At 44.2% G+C, this 22,283-nt stretch overlaps 1 protein-coding gene across 17 annotated transcripts in view; it reads left to right on the top strand.

Annotated features, from left to right (window-relative positions):
* The window catches only part of CEP164 (centrosomal protein 164), a 71,021-nt gene that overhangs the window by 11,472 nt on the left and 37,266 nt on the right, over window positions 1–22,283 (top strand). For 13 of the 17 annotated variants that reach the window (XR_003791407.1, XM_029207630.1, XM_029207636.1 and 10 more), the window contains 4 exons: window positions 12,634–12,838; window positions 19,379–19,534; window positions 19,929–20,066; window positions 20,715–20,792. Coding sequence is in view for 15 of the 17 variants with exons in the window: in XM_029207630.1 (XP_029063463.1) it covers window positions 12,634–12,838; window positions 19,379–19,534; window positions 19,929–20,066; window positions 20,715–20,792 (577 nt within the window). In the remaining 2 variants the exon portion in view is untranslated. The remainder of the gene's footprint in view (window positions 1–12,633; window positions 12,839–19,378; window positions 19,535–19,928; window positions 20,067–20,714; window positions 20,793–22,283) is intronic. The other 4 variants (XR_003791408.1, XM_029207634.1, XM_029207632.1 and 1 more) reach the window with 2 other exon arrangements.

Below are 22,283 nucleotides of genomic sequence, written 5' to 3'. Positions count from 1 at the left end.
GGATACATTTTCTAATTAAAAACCACATGAGAAATGTAATCAGAATAATACCTTAATGTGCACATAATAAATAAATGGCTGCAGTGATGTAAAAAGGAAAAAGGGTGATGGAAGGAAGGAACTGTCATCGGCTGTGGCCCAGCTGTGTGCCAGGGTCATGCCAGCGGCCCTCAGGTACCTGCTGGGGGTAGTTAACACTGCCTCATCCAGTAAGGAGAGCATGAACTATTTCTCACTTTTTAAAGTAAGTCATTGAAAGTTATGTATATGTGTCTTCTTTCATCCTTACTCCCAGTCCCATGAGTAATTGCTGTTAGTTGGGGAATTCCTTCGAAGTCTGGATCCTCTCTTCTCTTCCATTAATATGTTTGTCTACCTTTACACCAATACTGTACTGTCTTTTTTTTTTTGCAGGTAGAAAAAAATCACAAATTTATTACATACATACATAGACATATATAAAAATACAGGCAGATACAAACAGAGATCTTACAGCTTGCTTTTAAATTTTAGCCATGAGACAGGAATGATAATGCAAAACTCACTAGTTTATAAAGAACAGTTGGATACAAATTGTGTTTCTGGTGAATGGTATTAGTTAAGGTGAATTTCTCAGATGGCTTAAACTTTTTACTAATATCTGCGTAAGAGATTTTAAGGTTTTTCATAGGCCAAGTTTTTAAAATACGCTTTCCTTTTTTTTCCCTACTTCTTTTTTTTTGTTTTTATACTTTTAATTGGTATTTTTTGAATAACATAATTTAAGTTTTAATGATGTCCAGTTTATCGACTTTTCACATATGATTAATGCTTTGTGTCCTGTTTAAGAAATGTTCGCCTATTCCAAAGTTGTGAAGATATTCTGTGTTTCGTTCTTTTTTCCCCCACAACTCACACACACACACTGTATTTTATTTTTACAAGAGATAAATAAACTGACACCAACCATTGTAAATGAATGACCACAACAAAAGCAACAATGATTGCAATTACCAAACATGAAACACACTCATACTATGTCATAATATTGACATTCAGTCCAGGAATCCTCCACTGTAACAGCTCCTTTACTTTGCAGTGAAAATTGATTTGTATATTTTTTGGCCTCTGAGTCCTTGTGGGATTTTTTTTTTATTCAAACAGAAAGTCACAAAAATTATAATCATCCTCATCAGTTCACTCAGTCCCATGTAATTAATTTTATTTTTCATCTTGATCTTTTGTTAGCGCTTTTATGAATTCATCAGTTTTCCATTAGAGTTCTGAAAATGCTTCTTCATTCAGTTCAGCAGTATAGTCAGTTACCAAAAACCTGTACTTGTCAGTCTTTTCCTTGAATTCCTTGAAGATGAAACACTTTTATAGGAACATTTTTGCGAAAGCATCAGAGTCCACCCAGAACTGTCTGTAAATGACAAAAGACTTAAAAATGACCACGGTTAAAGATTTGATGAAAGTTCATAGCAATTCAATTGACAAGGACATTTAGTTACTTCTGAGATATACATTTTAAAGTAATAACTAGAATTATGACTTATAACATTATACCAGAACATATAAGATTTTTAGAAATTTCATGTAATGTCTGAAACATTTATATTAACGTATTTCCATACAGATAACCCAAAGAAAGTTTAGTTTTAGTTGTTTTTTTGTTTTTTTTTTTATACTGCTGGTTCTTATTAGTCATCAGTTTTATACACATCAGTGTACACTGGTTTTCCCCCCTTGGTGTCCATATGTTTGTTCTCTACATCTGTGTCTCAACTTCTGCCCTGCAAACTGGTTCATCTGTACCATTTTTCTAGGTTCCACATACATGCGTTAATATACGATATTTGTTTTTCTCTTTCTGACTTACTTCACTCTGTATGACAGTCTCTAGATCCACCCACATCTCTACAAATGACCCAATTCCGTTCCTTTTTATGGCTGAGTAATATTGCATTGTATATATGTACCACAACTTCTTTACCATTCGTCTGTCAATGGGCATTTAGGTTGCTTCCGTGACCTGGCTATTGTAAACAGTGCTGCAATGAACATTGGGGTGCATGTGTCTTTTTGAATTATGGTTTTCTCTGTGTATATGCCCAGTAGTGGGATTGCTGGGTCATATGGTAATTCTATTTTTAGTTTTTTAAGGAACCTCCATACTGTTCTCCATAGTGGCTGTATCAATTTACATTCCCACCAGCAGTGCAGGAGGGTTCCCTTTTCTCCACACCCTCTCCAGCACTTGTTGTTTGTAGATTTTTCTGCTGATACCCATTCTAACTGGTGTGAGGTGATACCTCATTGTAGTTTTGATTTGCATTTCTCTAATAATTAGTGATGTTGAGCAGCTTTTCATGTGCTTCTTGGCCATCTGTATGTCTCCTTTGGAGAAATGTCTATTTAGGTCTTCTGCCCATTTTTGGATTGGGTTGTTTGTTTCTTTAATATTGAGCTGCATGAGCTGTTTATATATTTTGGAGATTAATCCTTTGTCCGTTGATTTGTTTGCGAATATTTTCTCCCATTCTGAGGGTTGCCTTTTCATCTTGTTTATGGTTTCCTTTTCTGTGCAAAAGCTTTAGAGTTTCATTAGATCCCATTTGTTTATTTTTGTTTTTATTTCCATTACTCTAGGAAGTGGATCAAAAAAGATCTTGCTGTGATTTATGTCAGAGTGTTTTTCCTATGTTTTCCTCTAAGAGTTTTATAGTGTCTGGTCGTACATTTAGGTCTCGAATCCATTTTGAGTTTATTTTTGTGTATGGTGTTAGGGAGTGTTCTAATTTCATTCTTTTACATGTAGCTGTCTAGTTTTCTCAGCACCACTTATTGAAGAGACTGTCTTTTCTCCATTGTACATCTTTGCCTCCTTTGTCAGAGATTAGTTGACCATAGGTGCATGGGTTTATCTCTGGGCTTTCTATCCTGTTCCATTGATCTGTGTTTCTGTTTTTGTACCAGTACCACATTGTCTTGATTACTGTAGCTTTGTAGTATAGTCTGAAGTCAGGGAGTCTGATTCCTCCAGCTCCGTTTTTTCCCTCAAGACTGCTTTGGCTATTCGGGGTCTTTTGTGTCTCCATACAAATTTTGAGATGATTTGTTCTAGCTCCTTAAAAAATGCCATTGGTAATTTGATAGGGATTGCATTGAATCTGTAGATTGCTTTGGGTAGTAGAGTCATTTTCACAATATTGATTCTTCCAATCCAAGAACATGGTATATCTTTCCATCTGTTGGTATCATCTTTAATTTCTTTCATCAGTGTCTTATAGTTTTCTGCATACAGGTCTTTTGTTTCCCTAGGTAGGTTTATTCCTAGGTATTTTATTCTTTTTGTTGCAATGGTAAATGGGAGTGTTTCCATAATTTATTTTTCAGATTTTTCATTAGTGTATAGGAATGCAAGAGGTTTCTGTGCCTTAATTTTGTATCTTGCAACTTTACCAAATTCATTGATTAGCTCTGGAGTTTTCTGGTGGCACTTTTAGGATTCTCTATGTATAGTATCATGTCATCTGCAAACACTGACAGTTGTACTTCTTTTCCAGTCTGTATTCCTTTTATTTCTTTTTCTTCTCTGATTGCAGTGGCTAGGACTTCCAAAACTATGTTGAATAATAGTGGTGAGAGTGGATATCCTTGTCTTGTTCTTCATCTTAGAGGAAATGCTTTCAGTTTTTCACCATTGAGAATGTTTGCTGTGGGTTTGTCGTATATGGCCTTTATTATGTTGAGGTAGGTTCCCTCTATGCCCACTTTCTGGAGAGTTTTTTTTTTATCATAAATGGGTGTTGAATTTTGTCAAAAGCTTTTTCTGCATCTATTGAGATGATCATATGGTTTTTCTTCTTCAATTTGTTAATATGGCGTATCACATTGATTGATTTGCGTATATTGAAGAATCCTTGCACCCCTGGGATAAATCCCACTTGATCATGGTGTATGATCCTTTTAATGTGTTGTTGGATTCTGTTTGCTAATATTTTGTTGAGGATTTTTGCATCTATATTCATCAGTGATATTGGTCTGTAACTTTCTTTTTCTGTAGTAGCTTTGTCTGATTTTGGTATCAGGGTGATGGTGGCCTCATAGAATGAGTTTGGGAGTGTTCCTTCCTCTGCAATTTTTTGGAAGAGTTTGAGAAGGATGGATGTTAGCTCTTCTCTGAATGTTTGATAGAATTAACCTGTGAAGCCATCTGGTCCTGGACTTTTGTTTGTTGGAAGATTTTCAGTCACTGTTTCAATTTCATTAATTGTGATTGGTCTGTTCATAATTTCTATTTCTTCCTGGTTCAGTCTTGGAAGGTTTTACCTTTCTAAGAATTTGTCCATTTCTTCCAGGTTTTCCATTTTATTGGCATAGAGTTGCTTGTAGTAATCTCTCATGATCTTTTGTATTTCTGCAGTGTCAGTTATTACTTCTCCTTTTATTGATTTGAGTCCTCTCCCTCTTTTTCTTGATCAGTCTGGCTAATGGTTTGTCAATTTTGTTTATCTTCCCAAAGAAGCAGCTTTTAGTTTTATTGATCTTTGCTATTGTTTTCTTTGTTTCTATTTCATTTATTTCTGCTCTGATGTTGATGATTTCTTTCCTTCTGCTAACTTTGGGTTTTGTTTGTTCTTCTTTCTCTAGTTCCTTTAGATGTAAAGTTAGATTGTTTACTTGAGATTTTTCTTTTTCTTGAGGTAGGCTTGTATAGCTCTAAACTTCCCTCTTAGAACTGCTTTTGCTGCATCCCATAGGTTTTGGATCGTCGTGTTTTCATTGTCATTTGTCTCTAGGTATTTTTTGATTTCCTTTTTGATTTCTTCAGTGATCTCTTGGTTATTTAGTAACGTATTGTTTAGCCTCCATGTGTTTGTGTTTTTTACGTTTTTTTCCCTGTAATTCATTTCTAATCTCATAACATTGTGATCAGAAAAGATGCTTGATGTGATTTCAATTTTGTTAAATTTACTGTGGCCTGATTTGTGACCCAATATGTGATCTATCCTGGAGAATGTTCCGTGCGCACTTGAGAAGAAAGTGTAATCTGCTGTTTTTGGATGGAATGTCCTATAAATATCAATTAAATCTATCTGGTCTATTGTGTCATTTAAAGCTTCTGTTTCCTTTTTTATTTTCATTTTGGATGATCTGTCCATTGGTGTAAGTGAGGTATTAAAGTCCCCCACTGTTATTGTGTTACTGTCGATTTCCTCTTTTATAGCTTTTAGCAGTTGCCTTAGGTATTGAGGTGCTCCTATGTTGGGTGCATATATATTTATAATTGTTATATCTTCTTCTTGGATTGATCTCTTTGTCATTATGTAGTGTCCTTCCTTGTCTCTTGTAACATTCTTTATTTTAAAGTCTATTTTATCTGATATGAGTATAGCTACTCCAGCTTTCTTTTGATTTCCATTTGCATGGAATATCTTTTTCCATCCCCTCACTTTCAGTCTGTATGTGTCCCTAGGTCTGAAGTGGGTCTCTTGTAGACAGCATATATATGGATCTTGTTTTTGCATCCATTCAGCAAGCCTGTGTCTTTTGGTTGGAGCATTTAATCCATTCACGTTTAAGGTAATTATCGATATGTATGTTCCATCACCATTTTCTTAATCGTTTTGGGTTTGTTTTTGTAGATCCTTTTCTTCTCTTGTGTTTCCCACTTAGAGAAGTTTCTTTAGCATTTGTTGTAGAGCTGGTTGGTGGTGCTGAATTCTCTTAGCCTTTGCTTATCTGTAAAGCTTTTGATTTCTCCATTGAATCTGAATGAGATCCCTCCTGGGTAGAGTAATCTTGGTTGTAGTTTCTTCCCTTTCATCACTTTAAGTATATCATGCCACTCCCTTCTGGCTTGTGGAGTTTCTGCTGAGAAATCAGCTGGTAACCTCATGGGAGTTCCCTTGTATGTTATTTGTCGTTTTTCCCTTGCTGCTTTCAATAATTTTTCTTTGTCTTTAATTTTTGCCAATTTAATTACTATGTGTCTTGGCGTGTTTCTCCTTGGGTTTATCCTGTATGGGACTTGTTGCACTTCCTGGACTTGGGTAGCTATTTCCTTTCCCATGTTAAGGAAGTTTTCGACTATAATCTCTTCAAATATTTCCTGTGGTCCTTTCTCTCTCTCTTCTCCTTCTGGGACCCCTGTAATGTGAATGTTGTTGCATTTAATGTTGTCCCAGAGGTCTCTTAGGCTGTCTTCATTTCTTTTCATTCTTTTTTCTTTATTCTGTTCTGCAGCAGTGAATTCCACCATTCTGTCTTCTAGGTGACTTATCCGTCCTTCTGCCTCAGTTATTCTGCTATTGATTCCTTCTAGTTTATTTTAGTTATTGTATTGTTCATCTCTGTTTGTTCTTTAGTTCTTCTAGGTCTTTGTTAAACATTTCTTGCATCTTCTCGATCTTTGCCTCCATTGTTTTTCCGAGTTCCTGGATCATGTTCACTATCATTATTCTGAATTCTTTTTCTGGAAGGTTGCCTATCTCCACTTCATTTAGTTGTTTTTCTGGGGTTTTATCTTGTTTCTTCATCTGGTACATAGACCTCTGCCTTTTCATCTTGTCTGTCTTTCTGTGAATGTGGTTTTTGTTCCACAGGCTGCAGGAATGTAGTTATTCTTGCTTCTGCTCTCTGCCCTCTGGTGGATGAGGCTATCTAAGAGGCTTGATGGGAGGGACTGCTGGTGGGTAGAGCTGACTGTTGCTCTGGTGGGCAGAGCTCAGTAAAACTTTAATCCACTTTACTGTCGATGGGTGGGGCTGGGTTCCCTCCCTGTTGGTTGTTTTGCCTGAGGCAACCCAACCCTGGAGCCTACCTGGGCTCTTTGGTGGGGCTAATGACAGACTCTGGGAGGGCTCACGCCAAGGAGTACTTCCCAGAACTTCTGCTGCCAGTGTCCTTGTCCCCATGATGAGCCACAGTGCCCCGTGCCCCCCCCACCCCACCCCACCCCCCGCGTCTGCAGGAGACCCTCCAACACTAGCAGGTAGGTCTGGTTCAGTCTCCCCTGGGGTCACTGTTCCTTCCCCTGGGTCCCGATGTGCACACTACTTTGTGTGTGCCATCCACGAGTGGAGTCTCTGTTTCCCCCAGTCTTGTTGAAGTCCTGCAATCAGATCCCACTAGGCTTCACAGACTGATTCTTTAGGAATTCCTCCTCCCGTTGCGGTATGCGGGCCCCTCACTGTTGTGGCCTCTCCCGTTGCGGAGCACAGGCTCCGGACACACAGGCTCAGTGGTCATGGCACACGGGCCCAGCCGCTCCGAGGCATGTGGGATCTTCCCGGACCGGGGCACGAACCTGTGTCCCCTGCATCGGCAGGCGGACTCAACCACTGTGCCACCAGGGAAGCCCATCTTTTATAGTTTTTAGTGTACACATCTTGCTCATATTTTGTCACATTTACCTCTCTTCTTTTGATGCTTCTGTAAATGCTATCTTTTATTTATTTATTTTTATGTTATTGAAGTATAGTTGACTTACAATGTTGTGTTAATTTCTGCTGTACAGCAGTGTGATTCAGTTATAAATACATATACATTCTTTTCATATTATAAATACATATACATTCTTTTCATATTCTTTTCCATTATGGTTTTTTTTGAAATGTCAATTTCCAATTGTTGATTGCCTTCATATAAAAATAAAATTGGTTTTTGTATACTGACCTTGTAGCCTGCAACCTTGCTAAACTTACTTATGTCAGTTCTAGTAGCTTTTTTGTAGATTCTATAGGATTTTCTACATAGATGGTATGTCTTCTGGGACATGTCCTTTCTAACCTGGATACCTTATATTTCTATTTCTTGCCTTACTGCGCTGACTGGAACCTCCAGTACAATTGAACAGAAGTGGTGACAATGGACATTTTGGCCTTGTTCCTGACCTTAAGGGGAAGCATTCAGTCTTTCACCATTAAGTATGATGTTAGGTGATGTTAGCTGTAGGGTTTTCTAAATGCCATTTGTCAGGATGAGGAAGTTCCCTTGTATTCCTAGCTTGCTGAGAGTTTAAATCCAAAATGGATGTTGGATTTTATCAAATAATTTTTCTGTATCTATTGATAGAATCATATGATTTTTCTATATTGGTCTGTTAATATGGTCAATTATATTGATTGGTTTTCAAATGTTAGACCCGCCTTACATTCCTGGGGTAAACTCTGCTTGGTAATGATTATATATTATTGGATTTGATGTTTTAAAAATTTTGTTAAGTACCTTTGCTCCAAAATGATAGCTTGAATGCGATGAGATGGATAGAGTTGGGTATTTTTAAAATTACTGATTTCCAATTTTATTTGTTCATTATATCTGTTCTTTGTTACACGTTGAGAGTTCTTTTTGTTCAGTAAGTGATCCTGTGTATGTAAATGTTCTATGTGTGCTTGATAAGAATGTAGTCCCTCATTTTTGGATACAGCGTTCTTTTTTTTTTAAATTAATTAATTAATTTGGTGCATCGGGTCTTAGTTGCAGCCCGTGGGCTGCTTAGTTGCAGCAGGCGGGCTCCTTAGTTGTGGCATGCGAACTCTTAGTTGTGGCATGCATGTGGGATCTAGTTCCCTGACCAGGGATCGAACCCAGGCCTCCTGCATTGGGACCGCGGAGTCTTATCCACTGCGCCACCGGGGAAGTCCCCAAGGTTCTTTTTTTTATTAAAGTATAGTTGATTTACAATTTTTTGTTAGTTTCTGGTGTGCAGCAGAGTGATTCAGTTTTATATACACACACACACACACACACACACATACACACACACACACACACACACACATATAAGAATATATGATGAACCTAGGGCAGGACAGGAATAAAGACACAGACTTAGAGAATGGACTTGAGGGCATGGGGAGGGGGAAGGGTAAGCTGAGACGAAGTGAGAGAGTAGCATTGACATATGTACACTACCAAATGTAAAATAGATAGCTAGTGGGAAGCAGCTGCATAGCGCAGGGAGATCAGCCTGGTGCTTTGTGACCACCTAGAGGGGTGGGATAGGGAGGGTGGGAGGGAGACGCAAGAGGGAGGGGATATGGGGATATATGTATACATACAGCTGATTCACTTTGTTATACAGCAGAAACTAACACAGCATTGTAAAGCAATTATACTCCAATAAAGATGTTAAAAAAATATATTCTTTTTCATAATCTTTTCCATTATAGTTTATTACAGGATGTTGAATATAGTTCCCTGTGCTATACAGTAGGACCTTGTTTTTCATATATAGTAGTTTGTATCTGCTAATCCCAAACTCCTGATTTTTCCTTACCTCATCCCTTTCCCCTTTGGTAACCATAAATTTGTTTTCTGAGTCTGTGAGTCTGTTTCTGTTTTTGGATACAGGGTTCTTAAATGTCCTTTATATCAAGCATGCTAAATGTGTTTATCTTCCTGTGTCCTGAGTAATTGTTGTCTGGTCTCACTCTTTGTTTTTGTATTTTTTTTTTTGGCTGCACTGTGTGGCTTGTGGGATCTTAGTTTCCCCACCAGGAATTGAACCTGGGCCCCAGCAGTGAAAGCTCTGAGTTCAGGGAAATCCCTGGTCTCACACTTTTTTTTAAATTTTAAATTTATTTATTTTTGTCTGCCTTGGGTCTTCGTTGCGGTGCACGCTCTTCTCATTGCGGTGGCTTCTCTTGTTGCGGAGCACGGGCTCTAGGCGCACAGGCTTCAGTAGTTGTGGCACGCGGGCTCTAGAGCGCAGGCTCAGTAGTTGTGATGCACGGGATTAGTTGCTCCGAGGCATGTGGGATCTTTCGGACCAGGGCTCCAACCCGTGTCGCCTGCATTGGCAGGCGGATTCTTTACCACTGTGCTACCAGGGAAGTCCCTGGTCTCACACTTGAATAGTGGTTTAGTTGAGTACAGATTTGTCAACAGCCGTTTGACAATACTGTATACCATTATCTTCTGACCGCTGGGTTTGCTCGTAAGACATGTTTTTTGGTTTCATTAGTTGTTCCTTTGTAGGTAACCAACTTTTCCCCCCTCTGGTTGTTTTTATTATTTTGTTTTTAATCTCTGGTGTTCTGTAATTTCACAACAGTGTGTCTAGGTGTGGATTCATTGTTATTTACTGTGTATAGGAATTGGAGTGCTTCCTTACTCTGAGGACTCATATATCTCTTCAATTTTGGAAAATTCTCAACCATTATCACTTCCTTTTCTACACCTCTTACTGGAAATATATTGGACCTTATTATTTGATCCTCCATGTCTCTTAACTTCTGTTTCATATTTGAAAAATCACTTTATAATTTCTTTTAGCATATTTATTTCCCAATTCACTATTTGTTTCTTCTTCTGCATCAGATCTGGTTGTTTTTCATTTTGAATCTAATGACTACCAGTTCCTTCAAGCTCTCTTATGTTCTTTTCAATATGTCTAGGTTTTTTTAGAGTTCTGTTCTTTCATTATGGATTCTACTCCTTTATCCCTACAATAATTTTAAATATTGTTATTTTTAGTCTTATTTTGATTGTTCTACTCTCTCAGTTCTTCTTTTCATTGTGTTACTGATTTTCCCTCATGGCAAAAAGTATCCTCACGTTTCCTCCGTAATTAGTTATTGTGCATTTTGTGAATTCATCTTCTGCAGAGGTTATTTTCTGTGAGTGTCTCATTCCTAGGTTGTTGAGTGGCTTTACAATGGTTTCTGCCAAGGAGTTTTCAGTGGTTTAGGACTAAATTTTTCCATTAATTTCCTGACTTGGGGTTCCCTTACCACATTTTGGACTATATATCTACATGTGTCTTGGGGTTTCAGTTTTTCATTAAATTTTATTTTCCCCACCTAGAACCTGACATGTTTCCTTGCTGCTTCCATGACCTAGGTCCTTTTATTCATGGAGGGAACAGCCCAAAGGGCCCCAGATACACCTAGGGTCTCATTTCCAGTTCCTAAATTCACAAAGGCCTAAGGCCACATTTTGTTCTAAACTGGCATTAAAACCCAAGTTCCACAGGCCTATATCCAGGTCAGATACCACTTTTGACCTGTCAGTTCATGCACTTATTATTCAGGTTTCATGTTTTCTTTTTGTTTCTGGCACCTGAGAATTTCTCTTTCCGTCTGGCTATGTGAATAGTGGTGCTGTGACCATTGGTGTACAAATGTCTGTTCGAATCCCTGCTTTCAATCCTTTTGGGTATGCCTCCAGAGGTGGAATTTCTGGTTCAAATGGTAATTCTATTTTTAATTTTTTGAGGAACTGTCATGCTGTGTTCACTGTGGCTACACCATTTTCCATTCCCACCAGTAGTGCACCAGGGTTCCAGTTTCTCTACATCCTTGCCAGCGCTTGTTATTTTCTGCTTTTTTTTTTTTGGCCACGCCCTGCAGCATGTGAGATTTTAGTTCCCCAACCAGCGAACGAACCTGGGCCCTTAGCAGTGAGAGTCCTAACTGCTGGACCGCCAGGGAATGCCCATATTTTCTGCTGTTTTGATAATAGCCATGCTAATGGGTGTGAAGTGACATTTCATTGTAGTTTTAATTTTCACTTCCCTAATCTTCAGTGTTGTTGAGCATCTTCTCATGTGCTTCTTGGTCATTTGTATGTCTTTTTATCTTTTACCTCTGATATTTTTCCTGTTTTACTGCATATTTTCTCTTTCATTTGAATTAAGATTGAGCTTGTCAGATTTCATAAGGAGCCTGATTGGGATTGTATTGGATTTATACATTAATTTGAGGATTAATGGAATGTTTACAGACTTGAATCTTTCTATTCAGGAGCACTGGGTGTCTCTCCAATTGTTTTTTCTTTTTTCTTCCCCTGAATTTTCAATAAAGCTTTATGAAGATTTTGCACACTTTGGATTTATTCCTGGGTATTGCATCTTTTATATTGCAATATATGGATTACTGATAATGGTGGGTGGGATGAATGGCTTATTTGTTCATGTTGAGACCTGCCTTCTACATTATTTTCTTTTATTGTTGATTGACCCCACTAGCTTGGATTATCACCTCTTATGAGTTTAGAATCTTTTGCAAAATCAGAGCTATCACAACGCATATTTTTTCTTCAGATCATTTATGAAAATATTAAGCAAGTTCTATCCCAGAATTTATCTCCATGATACCATAGTGTTTGTATTTATCCATCTAAAACAAAGTTTATTCCTACTCTAGTCTACCATGAATTCTCAGGAACCTTAACAATTAAACGTCTCCATCTAGAGAAGTCCTTGGGTATCCCAATCCTTTGTTTCTATCTAAGGAAACTCTTTATTCTTAGCCAAATGGTACCCGTCAATTTTTATTTTTTTAATTTTGGCTGCACTGGGTCTTTGTTGTGGTGCGGGCTCTTCGTTGCAGTGCACGGGCTTCTCTCTAGTTGCGGCACGCGGGCTTGTTGCCCCGAGGCATGTGGGATCTTAGCTCCCTGACCAGGGATCGAACCAACGTCTCCTGCATTGGAAGGCGGATTCTTAACCACTGGACCATAAGGAAAGTCCCTACCCTTCAATTTTGTGTTAATCCTTTCCTCTCTTCTTTTCTCTCTCTCCCCTTCTCCCCACAGTTCTTCCTTCTTCTCTGCCTCCTTGCCATTTTTCTTCTTCTTTTTTTTTCCTGTGTAGCTTTGGACCTGAGCAGGGACTAACTTGTGACCTCTGCTCATCCCCAGCCAGGACATCACAGGTGATATTTACTATTTCAACTTTGCCAATGGGCAGTCCATGTGGGACCATCCCTGTGATGAGCACTACCGGAACTTGGTGATCCAAGAGCGGGGGAAGCTGTCGACTCCTGGGGCCATTAAGAAGAAAGAAAAGAAAAAGAAAAAGGAAAAGAAAGACAAGAAGGACAAAGAGACCTCCAAAAGTCCCCTGGTGAGTCAGTGGATGCCAGCTCTCAGAGAGGCCAGGCCTGAAACCTGAGGGATATCGGGAACCTCTAGCTGTTTACAGCTGGGAGGTTAAGAGTGACAACAATAATATAGTAACTTTTTGATAGTGCCTCATCTGAATTATGCCTGTCTTCTGGCAAATTTTCCTTTTAGGCTTCTAGAAGTGGTTACTATCTCTAAGCAATTTCTTTTTCCCCCTTGGGAGGCACATATGACATAATAGGATTAGTGAGGGAGTGCCCTGCTGAGGATGGGGTTTTGCAGTAACGCCGTCTGCCCCTCTGGAGAGTTGGGGCACAGGGAGCACTTGGTGGAGGCCAGAGAACCCAGAGGAGCGAGTGCCTCTCCTCTCCTTTCCGAGCCAGGCTTTCCTCGTGTGGGTTCATCATGTGTCTCGGTGGTGCAAATTCCTAGATGTCTGATGAGCCATAATTCAGTTGTCAGAACATCAGTGCCTTCAAGATCCAGAAAGAGAAGCTTGAGGCTTTATCTGGCCCTGTGGATGGCCTTTGCTGCCAGTGTCCTCGGTTCATGGTGGATAACTGACATTTGATTGCAGTGTCATCACCTTGGTCCCAAGTAGCTTTTTTACTCAGAGTTGAAAGTTATCTTTCCCATTATCATTCTATTTGTCCCTCCAGGTGTGAGGCAGGTGGGCCACATTGAGGAGAGGGAGGGACTTGGGAACCCAGTTTAGCCAAGTGGGGAACACTGGGAATACCTTTTTAACCCTCTTAATGGTCGAGTTGATTTGCTCTCTTATTTATAGTGTTTATTTCCCACTGGTGCCTGGTGCTTACTTCTCAGTGAAGATTTCCTCCATCTTCCTTCCTTTGCAAGGTGTCAGTTCTGACATTGGATAGTTGCTGATGAATTTAGCTCTTTTAATCATTTCCAAGCTCTACAGTTACTCCCCCCCACCCCAATATTACTAATCATGGTTCTGAGAAATAAGACAGCAAGTCCATTCTTCCAGGTGGAGAAAAGAGAACAGGTAATTTCCAAAGAGGCTGAATTTTCTAATGGCATGTGTTTGAAAGGTAAAAGATGTATAATGGGCTTTTCACTAACCCCGGACTATTTTACATGATAATCAGCATCTGGGCAGGCTCTGGCATGACTGAAGGTGAGAGAGGGAATGAAGTGAGGGTTCTGGGGTGGAGGGTTGGGTAATAGACTGAGCTCTGGGTGTGTGACTGAGTTCCAGGAGCTCCCTGTTAAAAAGGATTCCTCCTGTGGCTTCAGGAGCTGAGGGCAAGTGGACTGCCCGGGGCTGCCAGTCTGGATCTTAGGGCTCAGGACAGGTGCAAACCAGTTTGTCCAGGGGCAGGCCTGACCAGGTGGGCGACCGGGCTCAGGTGGTTTGGGCTCTCTGCAGGAGAGCTGGGTGGAGTTTAGGGTGAATGCAGGATGTGGTTGATCTTTTATGGTTTTGTCTACCCCAAGATTCCCTGACTGTGTGGACCTCTCTTGAGCAGTACCAACTCTTGCCTTTGGTAGAAGACCTAGTCCAAGTTCCCAAGGCTCGGTTCACTGCTTATGTTTCCCCTCTTTCCTCCCTTCTTAGACTCTTTCTGATAGTCCTTGATAAGGATGGTGGATTTTATGGAATTAACCAATCACAGAATTGAGAGCTTGATGGTACCTTTGGGGTAATCTAGTTGGTGATTTTCAGACGTTTGTTAGCAATGGAACCCTGTCTTCACATCAGTTCTCCCATAGAGGGCCAGTGGATAAAGAAGAAGTGGAGCTGCTCTGGTTGAACCTGGGGGTGTGGGTCTTGGTGATGCCTGTTCCCCGTCACATGCCCACCATAGCAGCCCCCAAGGTACCAGGCGGAACCAATATGTGGGTTCCATGGCGCAAGGTTTGTAAGCCATTGATCTCATCAAACCTCCTCTTTATAGATAAGGAAACTAGGGCCCAGAAAACAACAAAGCTCAGGGAGTTTTTAGCTTTTCTTCCCTCATGGGTTTGTGTTTTTCTTTAAATGGAGGGTGGGTTTCTGCTAAGGGTTTGCCAAGGGCTAAGGTAGCAAGTAGAAATCAGAAGCGCTTTGTCTTAGTTTTCTCTGCCTGTTTATATACCCATCTAGGAAACACAGCCTGAGCAGGGACTTCTGCCTTCTTCCTCCTTTCTCCGTGGCCCATCCCCTCTCTCAGCATCTGGGCTGGCTGATCTGGACCTAGACCAAGAGATGCAGGCTAGAAGTGAGGGCTCCTTTAAGAAAGGGAAGAGCCTACGTATGCTGGCTGACATCCCTAGGTCTCTCACGGGCTCCCTGCCCAGCAAGCTACAGCCACTCTTCAAGGGCCAAGCTTCCCGAACCCACCAGATCTTTGCCGACGTGGAGAAAATCTTAGGCAGGGCCCCAGCCCACTGCAGGACAGAATTAGGTGATCAGCAGGGTCTGGAGAAGCCCCAGCAGGCGACAGAGAAAATCTACTTGGGGTTTTCAGACCCTGAAATAGAAGAGCTGGAAATGAGGAACAGACAGCAGAAACCTGGCGCTTTGGGCCCTGACCACAGCAGGCCCTTCCGGAACGGGCAGGATGCGTTAGAGAGCAGGAGCCAGGCCTTGGTCCACTTGAAGTTTTTGGAAGCCCTCAAGGGCCTGCAGCTGAAAGGGGAGCAGCACAGCCATAACATGGCCAAGCGGAGCTCCACTGGCCCTGGGGGGGACAAGGGCCAGAGCCCCATTCCCTCACCATCCCCTGAGGAGGATCCCTCCCTGTCCCTTTGTTCTTCTGACCCCATGCTGCCTGCCAGGAAGAGCAAGCCGTTCTTGTTAGTCAGCAGCCCAGCTGAAGACCAGAGCTGGCAGGGCGTTTCTGGGGAAGAGGGCAGCATGGGCAGGGGCAGGAGGAGGAGAGAGCCCCCGGGATTGTGGATGGGACAGGTCTCCAAGCTTGTCCACAAGGACGCCCCTTGGGACAGCAAGAAAATAGAGCCCGAAGACCCTGAGGCTCCAGGGGCCTCAGCCATAGGTCCACCTCAGGGGCTCTTGCTAATACCCCCTGATACCCTGGTCTCAGAACCAGCCCAGAGCGCCCCTGCAGTCGCCTCGCAGGCCCCTCGAGGGTCTCCTGCCAGTGAGAAGACACCACCCCCAGGCTCTCTGGAGCCCCCTGCAGAGGACAGGAGGCTGGGCAGGTTTGGGCCTGACTTGGAGAGCAGCAGCAGCAGCCTGGCCTCTCACCTGGGCTCTGAGGTCCTGGGGGAGGTGACCAACTTCCCGTGGGACCTGCAGAGCTCACGGGGATCTGAGCGGGGTGTGGGTCAGTCAGGCCCCGGACCCAGGGAGCAGCACCCCAGCCCCTTCCTGGCGCCCCAGTTGTCCCACATGCAGAGCTCTGCCGAGGAGCAGTCAGAGAGTGAAGACTACTCTGAGGACCAGAGGTTCTACCAGCACATCCTGCAGATGTTCAAGCTCTCCAGGCGGCTGGAGGGCCCGGGGCCGCCCGAGAGCACGCAGGACAGGCCGTGCAGAGACCTTGCCAGCGTGGTCTGCCGCCTGGCAGCCGAGTCTTCCAGGATGTCTAGTGAGGGCGAGCACGAGGCCATCAGAGCCATGGGCTCCAGGTTTCTGTCTTGGGGGCCAGAGACGCGGGAGCATCCTCAGAAGGTGGCCGGCGCCCCGGCTGGGCAGGAGGCCTCTCAGCAAGCTCGTTTCCGGCCAAGCAGCAGCCCCCTCAGGCAGGGGCTGGTCAAGCTGAGTTCCAGCAGAGGGCTTGCTACAGAGCCAGGCAAGATGCAGCTTCTCAACCAGGTAGGCTTCTTAGAGAGCACGGCCTTCAGGCTCAGTGAACTTGACAGGGAGGGAGCAGGTTGAGCTGACACCCTAACACAGCTAGCAGGTCTGCTTTCCTGTTATCTGTCCTCCCTTGGTAACTATTGATCCCTTAACCACCCAGGATGGCCATCTTGTGGGATGACATGCGGTTCCTGTTTCTTCTGCCCCATCACCTGCAAGATAGGGGCTGAGGGTATCTAGACTTCCCTTCTCTTGACCTAACTGTACTTCGTGGGTGGTTCACATGCTCTGACGATGCTCAGTTTTGAGGGTGAGCAAGGTGGCACTTATCCTGGCACTCATGCAAGATATAGGTACTGTCCCAGGATTTGGGAAGCCTTCCCCATCAGCTGGTTATGGAGAGGTCCTCCCAAGTAGACACCCTACCCCCAGCCTCTGAACTTAGTCCCTTCTGGGAATCACACAGAACTAGAGAGTTAACACTGTCATGAGAGGCTGAAGCCCAGGCTCTCTCTGCCGTTCAGTGAGCTGCTTCTGCTCCTTGCTTCCCAGGGTTTCCAGAACCATGTGAATAATCTGTGTCAGGCTTGTGCTGACCACATGAGCCTTCACTTCCTCCCCTATTGGGATCTACCAAAGGGTTGGGCTTGCCCTGTCATTCCGACTCTTTTTCCCTTTAAAGAGTCACCACTAGCTTCATTCAGAAGTCAAATTGGATCCCAGACCACCCCGGGGGTCGGTCTGCATTTCCCCGGCTATTCTTTGGCTGTTGCCCAGCTGTGGCTTTACCCAGTTGTTCCCTCGGTTCCTAATTGCTGACGTGCCCTGGTTCTCCGTTAGCTCTGATAACTGCTGTGGCACTGTAAATATCAGATAAGCTGCAGATTATCCTGGAAGTTTTAATTAGCCCAATGGCAGCAAGTTTATCCTCTCTGAAGGACAACGCCACGCACAGCCCATAGTGCGTGATCAGCTAGGAGCCAGGGATGTATAATTTCCCTGCTAACCGCTGATTTGGTAAAGGCCTGGGAGAACAAAGCCCTCAGCGGGTCTGTCTCCCTCCCTCAGGCCCCCAGCACGTTAGCAAATTAGCCATGTTAGGAGTCTGTAATTTTCCATAAATATAGTATGGGAAGAATTTTACTCGCTGATCCACTGGGCTGGCTGCGGGGAGCAGGCTGGGTTTGCTAACAGTTCACCTCAGAGCAGATTTCCTGGGCTCTTTTTCTGCCATAGCCAGGAGGCAGTGTACAATACTGGCTTAGAGATTGCCCTGCGTTCCGGTCCCACGTCTGCCCGCATTGCAGGCCCTATGATTTGGGGCAGGGGTCTTGACCTCACCAGTCTCCGTTTGCTCTTGTGGGGACTGTGGCCTCAGATGGTTTTGACAGTGAAATGAGACAGGTGCTTACCCCGGTGCCCAGGGCTCAGGCAAAGTTGGCCAACTTTTTTATTATCAGCTCCTTTTCTGCCTAATGAAGATACCCTGCAACAGGCCAGGTGACTGGGAACCTACAAAGGTTTGGGAGGGGGTCTCGTGTCACCTTTCAGATAAGCATCTGATGCCCTTCCCATGCAGAAATGGGTTGTGTTCAGAGCCCCCCCGATGGTCTGGCCCCAGGCCCAGCTGCGGGTGAGAAGATGGGCCACCTGAACTCTGCCTGACCTCCTCAGGTTCCCCTTTCTCTCTTCAGTCCCCATGGGATTAGAGAGGAATGGAATTTTTGTGTTGTTTTATATACAATTTAAGTTTGAGGATATTTAAAGAGCTCTTTGTAAACTGTCCCCAGAATGCTATCCTGCCTCGGCTTCTAAGCCCAGACTCTTGTGATGTGATTCCCTGTAATGATAGCAATTCCACAGCGCTGGAGTAGCCCTGGGCCATGCACACATGCTCCTTGCTGTCAGTATCTCATTTGAATTTCTCAACAAACCTTCTTAAGTAGCAAGACACACATCATCTCTGTCTTGCGGATGAGCAAACTGAGAATCCAAGAGTCCGTGAGCGACCCAACGTCTCACAAATTCTGCCACCCAGTTGGTTTCTCTCCCCAGTCCTCACTGGTACAAAGCCTTCATTTGGCCATCCCAAGAACAGGGCAAAGGAGGGGCCTGCACAGTCCTCTGGCGAGGCTCCTTCCAGCCCCTTTCCTCATCAGTGGAGAGCGGAAAGAGAGTTCTTTTGTTGCTCATGTGTATTTTTCATAGTTAATATTTATTTTAATTGAAGTAATACATGCCCATGTTATTAAACAATGTCAAGTCGAGCCAAAAGGCATAGAACGAAATATAGCAGTTCTCGGGTGTGGGTACCCCTCCCCAGAGGCAACGGCTCTCTTCCAGTGTTTGCTTCCATATTTGTAAATAATATGCTTAGACCGCTTTTTCTTGATTCATCCGTTTTCAACTGTATCTATTGAGACTTCTCATGCTGGTAGATGAGGCTTTTGTCTCTTCTCCCCCCAACCCCCCAACTTCCTCTGTGGCTTCGGAGGGAGAGCAGAGTCCTCTGCAGCATCTGCCAGATGTGAAAGAACCATTTGCTGAGAGACAGGCCCAGAGTTACGAGAATCAGGAAGCCAGCCCGTGATTCTCGCACGGCTGGCACAATGGTAATTTCTGGATGTTGTGTTTCATTAGCAGCCTCCGAACGGAGGCGGTTTAAATTTGAGCGGGCAGGATTTAGATGTTTTATTTTTATATCCATCTCCACACTGTCAGAGCCCTGTGGTTTCTTGGGTTTGTAACAGGATGTTTTCTGTTGCCCAGGCACTGGGCTCCCCGTTAGCCCCCGTCCACATTCCTCTCGGGGGTCTGGCCCCGTTAAGGGGCCTGGTGGATGCCCCGCCCTCTGCTCTTCGTGGATCTCAAAGCGTGAGCCTGGGGAGCTTGGTGGAGTCTGGTCAGCATGGAGAACTCTCAATGGTAAATGCTTCTTCTTGTGTTCAGTGTAGTTACCGTGGGGCCTCCATGTTCCATGCTAGGAACCGTGACCCATGGATGAGAAATAGAGGGCATGGGCTGAGTCCTTAATGCTCATAATCTAGTGGGGAAGGTGAGTCACACCTGGAGGATGCTGAACAGGGGCTCTGGGTGGTGGAGGATGGACCCAGGGCATAGGGACTGCAGTGGTGATTTCCCAGTCCCTGCAGCCAGGGCAGCAGGAGTTGGACAGGGAGGGATCAGTGAGCTGGAGCTGCTGGGGTCAGCTTCCTGGAGGTGGTGGGCTTGCTCTGGGAGCCATCTAAACAGAAAGAGAGAGGAGAAGGCAATCTGAGGGTCTTCCCCGTAAGTGCCTTGGTTTTCCTTCTCTATTTTGGAGCCTTCACAGGGTCTCAAGACTTCTGCGTATACAAAGGGCCTCCTGGGCTCCATCCATGAGGACAAGAATGCTCTCAGCCTCTTGGCTTTAGGAGAGGAGACCAATGAGGAGGATGAGGTGGAGAGTGACAACCAGGTAAGAATGAATCCTTTTCTTGGCCTGGAAACCCTCTGTGCTATGAAAAAAAATTTTTTTTTAAAAAAATTGTGGTCAAATATGTCTACCATTTTAACCACTTTTAAGCGTACAGCTCAGTGACCTTAACTACCTTCACAGTGTTGTATAGTCATCACCACTATCCATCTCCAGAACTTGTTCATAATCCCAGAGAAACTCTGTACCCTTTAAACAAAGCTCTGGATCCTCCCCTCTCCCCAGTCCCTGATCTACTCTCTGTCTCTGTGAATTTGCCTATTCTAGACATTTCATATAAGTGGAATCATACTGTCTTTGTCCTTTTATGTCTGGCTTCTTTCATGTCGCATAATGTTTTCAAGGTTCATCCATGTTGTAGCACATGTGGCTGGATAATATTCCATTGTATGAATATACCATATTTTGTCTAGCCGTTCATCTGCTGGTGGATAGTTGAGCTGAGCTGTCTTTACCTTTGGGCTAACCTCTGTGCTACTTTGAAAATAAGTGAAAATGATTTTCCAGCCCACAGCTTCATTCCTCGCTCAGTCTGTATACCTGCTGGGTCTGACCCAGAAAGTATAACCAGTGAGGAGCTTCTCGGCCCCGTGGGCTGACCAGTTTCCTTGCCATCATTTCCATTTTCAGAGTGTCCGAAGCTCAAGTGAGCTTCTTAAGAACCTGCACCTGGACATCGGGGCACTGGGGGGTGACTTCGAGTATGAGGTAAGAGCCTGAAGCCCCTGCAGGCAGATGCCTCAGCCTGGCAGGTCCCTCCTTCCTTTCTTTTTTTTAAAAAAATATTTATTTATTTATCTATTTGGCTGCGCCGGGTCTTAGTTGCGGCATGCGGGATCTTTAGTTGCAGCATGCAGGATCTAGTTCCCTGACCCAGGGATCGAACCCAGGCCACCTGCATTGGGAGCGCATAGTCTCAACCACTGGACTGCCAGGGAAGTCCCCCTCCTCCCTTCTTAAGCCTTCCTCCTTGTGGGAGACTTATTTGGAAAGAGTACCATTTTGTCCCAGTCCTGTCCAGATGGGATTTCTGGGGTTTGGGGAGGCACAAGTGGGGAAAGGAATTCATCCATTCACTCATTTCTCAGATAACCACCGTTTATTGAATGTTTCTACATGAGGCACTTTGCTAGGTGCTATTGGCCACGCACGCCTCAGTCAGCTGTGATCCCTGCCCTCAAAGAGTTTACAGTCTCATAAAAGAGAGACTTACGTAGCTGGGACTCGGAGTGGAATGCAGTGCCGCCGTCAGGGTGGTAAAACACAGTGTTGTGGCTGGGGAGAAGTCGGGGTCTCCTGTCCGTTTGAAAGGCCTTATTGAGAATCTGACATCTGAGGTGAGCCAGGAAGGACGGTGGGTGGGACCGGACGAGCAGAGGCGAGTGGTGAGGGAGAGCTCCAGCTGCAGGGCACTGCACAGGAGCGGAGCACGAGGGTGTCTCCTTTGCCTGGAGCCCAGGGCGCGTGTGGGAGAGGAGTGGGAAGTGGGGCTGTGGAGGTGGGTTGGGCTGGGTCGTGGAGGACCTGAGTGCCAGCTGAGAAGTTGGGACTGGGTTACACCGGCATTGGGAGCCATGGGAGGGTTTGAACAGAGGTGTAATGCTGTCCAGATGCTTAGCATTTGTCGAATGCTGGCTGTGTGGCGGCAGCTGTGCTGTGGTCGATCCCAGCACTGGTAAGGAGTGGCCTGGGCAGGCCTCTGGGAGTGTGCAGTTGGAGAGAAAGGATGCTGGGCACTCTGTGCTTAGTGAGCGCTTAGTACATGTTGAATAAATGAATATTTAGGAAACTGTAAAGCAGGGCCAGGTGTATAAAGAGCTCGAGCACAGGTACACTCTTTGGAGGAGTTCTGAGGGCAGAGAAATTACCTGCCCAGAGATGAGGGAGAACTTGGATGAGACAACATTTGACCCCGGTCTTGAAGAGTAGGGAGGTTTTAGATGTGGGGGTGGAAGGGATGTTTTAGGCAGGTGGACAGCTCGAGCAAAGGCACGAGGCCTGGGAAATGCAGAATATGGATGGAACTAGCTTCCGGAATATCCCCCCAGCAGTCCTCTTGCTTCTCATCTCTTTCCCTGGTCTGTCCTCCACTCCCACCAGAATGTCCCTCCCTTCCTCCCTTCCTCCCTTCTCCCTTCCTCCCTTCCTCCCTTCCTCCCTTCCTCCCTTCCTCCCTTCCTCCCTTCCTCCCTTCCTCCC

Source organism: Monodon monoceros, unplaced genomic scaffold (assembly GCF_005190385.1).
Source record: "Monodon monoceros isolate NGI ecotype Baffin Bay Population unplaced genomic scaffold, NGI_Narwhal_1 Super_Scaffold_7, whole genome shotgun sequence".
NCBI lineage: Eukaryota > Metazoa > Chordata > Mammalia > Artiodactyla > Monodontidae > Monodon > Monodon monoceros.
The sequence above is the reverse complement of the archived record's forward strand: the minus strand, read 5'-3'. Positions and strand labels throughout refer to the sequence as shown.